This window comes from Palaemon carinicauda, chromosome 44, assembly GCF_036898095.1.
Source record: "Palaemon carinicauda isolate YSFRI2023 chromosome 44, ASM3689809v2, whole genome shotgun sequence".
Classification (NCBI taxonomy): Eukaryota; Metazoa; Arthropoda; class Malacostraca; order Decapoda; family Palaemonidae; genus Palaemon; species Palaemon carinicauda.
Genome location: NC_090768.1, coordinates 45,416,284 through 45,418,581, shown reverse-complemented (window position 1 = coordinate 45,418,581; position 2,298 = coordinate 45,416,284). Strand labels below are relative to the sequence as shown.

Here is a 2,298-nt window from a genome sequence, read left to right as displayed (position 1 = left end):
CAAGTGACAAATAGCGTTCAGACTGCAGTTAATTTACTTTTTCTTTTTCTGACACTTTTTTATTGATAAGAACCAGCATATGGAAATTGTCCATCTTATTACGAAATCGAATGAAATCGCATTTTAATGTGGAAATATATGTTTATATAGTTTTAAGTATAATATAATTGACAATATATCATTTATATAGTTATACGATGGATTTTTCTTCAATCTAATATGCTGTGAAAGAAAACAAAAGTTCGAAAATGTTTGGCAAAGGCTTCAGCTTGATGCTGTGGACTTACTTCCTGCTGCTTTGTTTCCTTCTGGTCCTCCAGTCATAACTGATCCACGTAGCTTTCCTGGGCCTTGGAGACCAGCCTGCATATCTATGCGGAAGAGGAAATGAATATATGGAATTTAGTGTGCTAAAGGGGTAAATTAATTATTATTAATGGAAAAGTCACTTCTATTACCAGAGCAATTTTTCTAAAGGAGTCATATAAATTAATCGAAACGAGGTAAATAAAAGTTTTTTCCTTTGGCAGTTCTTTGCTACCTTAATCTGTGTGAAGCTAAGTGGAAAATACAGAGGCCTCTTTACTTAATCAAGATAAAACCAGTTACTCTAAAATGTCTTTTATATTTTCAAGGTCCAAATTATTTCAACTTTTATTCATTGAACAGAAATAACATCAATACCTTTTGTTCTAAAGTATGACGATAAGAATAGAGAATGATTTGAAATGAGAGATACTTACTAGAGCTTCCAAAGCCTCGTGAGTCGGTGTCAGTTTCGGCGTAGGTATTGGCATCTCCCTCGTGGCTTCCCTTGTAGACTGTGGACGGAAAAGAGACTCTTGGTAAGAGAAGTTATGTCATATGCGACGTTGCTTTAGCAACACTTATAAACGATTTTTAGTTTCTTGAAATCAAAAACGAGTCTCTGGAAATATAAAATGAGAAGTATTACATGTTCCTGCCTACCTCTCTATCCCTTAGGTCAAAAGTAGCTTAATGTCTTACTTGCTCCGTATGTATTTGGAATGTTGGGAAGAGGGTTATCCTTAAGTTCGACCTGTGGGAAACAAAGGCTCGGCTCCAAGAGGCCTACCAGCAGCATAGCTACGGAGATAATGCTCAGTTTCTGCGAAAGATGTAATCAAGAGTTTCTGGTACAAACAGATTTCTAGTATTGTTCAGATCATAGTCGAAGGACAAGAAAATTATGCATATCATATTACCTGTACTTTAACCTAAAAAGGATGGCTGCCATTATGCCAATTAAATAGGAAATCGAGCTAAAGTTTTCACTGCTAAAATTCATGATTAGAGCTTTTTAATTTAATATAACGTTACAAATAGTATATCCTGTCTCTGTTATATACATTAACTATGTTAGACAAGTATTCGGCCACATGATAAATGCCTGAAAACTAAAATGCATTAGTTAATTGATATATATCGCCTGAAATTCTTTTAAGGAAACCCGTAAGTGAAGTTTTGTAAAACCTGGTTAAATATTAAGAATAGATTGGTTGGAGATCTTTCTTTATTTGATTAATTGAAAATTATTCACCGAATAAATATCGCACTGCTAGTAATGTTATCAACCTATAAATCGTATATTAAAAAAATATTCGATGTTATTTACCATGTTGAAGAAAATTCTTGTTGAAATGGAGAGAAGATTTGAACTCTTGGAACACCGTTGAGCGAATGACAATTTGAGGTGGTAAAGTCTCACTTATATAGGATTAACTCAGAAATAGCATTATCAGGATATGATTCTGTGGAGGTATTGTTGTGACGAAGGTTGCACGGTTTCTTTTTATTTTAGATCCGCTCTTGCTAGTTAGAGTTGCTTCACCTGCGAAGATTGTATTGTCGATTAAAAAAAAAAAATATGATTCTGCGTTAAGGGACAACTGCGATAGTAGTCGTTTTCCCCTCTTGTATATTTATTGGATGTTTTCTTCTGCAAAATAGGTTTTGTAGATAAGGAAAAATCTTCTAATACTATTCATATTCCAGTGAGTAGCATATATTACTTGTAGTCTATTTCAGCTCTGTAAGGTGGATGAAGTATTGATCTTTAGCTCTTTATTAGGAAAAGATGAAAATCCCGGCATTTGCGTCAGGATAGCCATGAAATAATTAGGTATTATCAGAGATAATAAGTTACAGGGATAACCATTCAAATGAATTAAAAGATAAGTCCAACAACATGGCAAGAATAATATATTGCAGGATGTCAGATTGTTGTTGCTGGTCCCTCTGTTGTATGCTAATTACAAAATTGTTAATTATGTGGAC

At 33.9% G+C, this 2,298-nt stretch overlaps 1 protein-coding gene across 1 annotated transcript in view; it reads right to left on the bottom strand.

The window, feature by feature from the left end:
- Window positions 1-1,755, bottom strand: part of LOC137634145 (uncharacterized) — a 3,780-nt gene extending 2,025 nt beyond the window's left edge. The window contains exons 1-4 of the mRNA XM_068366384.1: window positions 1,637-1,755; window positions 1,009-1,129; window positions 744-821; window positions 288-371 (exon numbers count right to left, since the gene is read on the bottom strand). Coding sequence (XP_068222485.1) covers window positions 288-371; window positions 744-821; window positions 1,009-1,129; window positions 1,637-1,639 — 286 coding nt within the window. The 5' untranslated portion in view covers window positions 1,640-1,755. The remainder of the gene's footprint in view (window positions 1-287; window positions 372-743; window positions 822-1,008; window positions 1,130-1,636) is intronic.
- Between the last annotated feature and the right edge of the window lie 543 nt (window positions 1,756-2,298).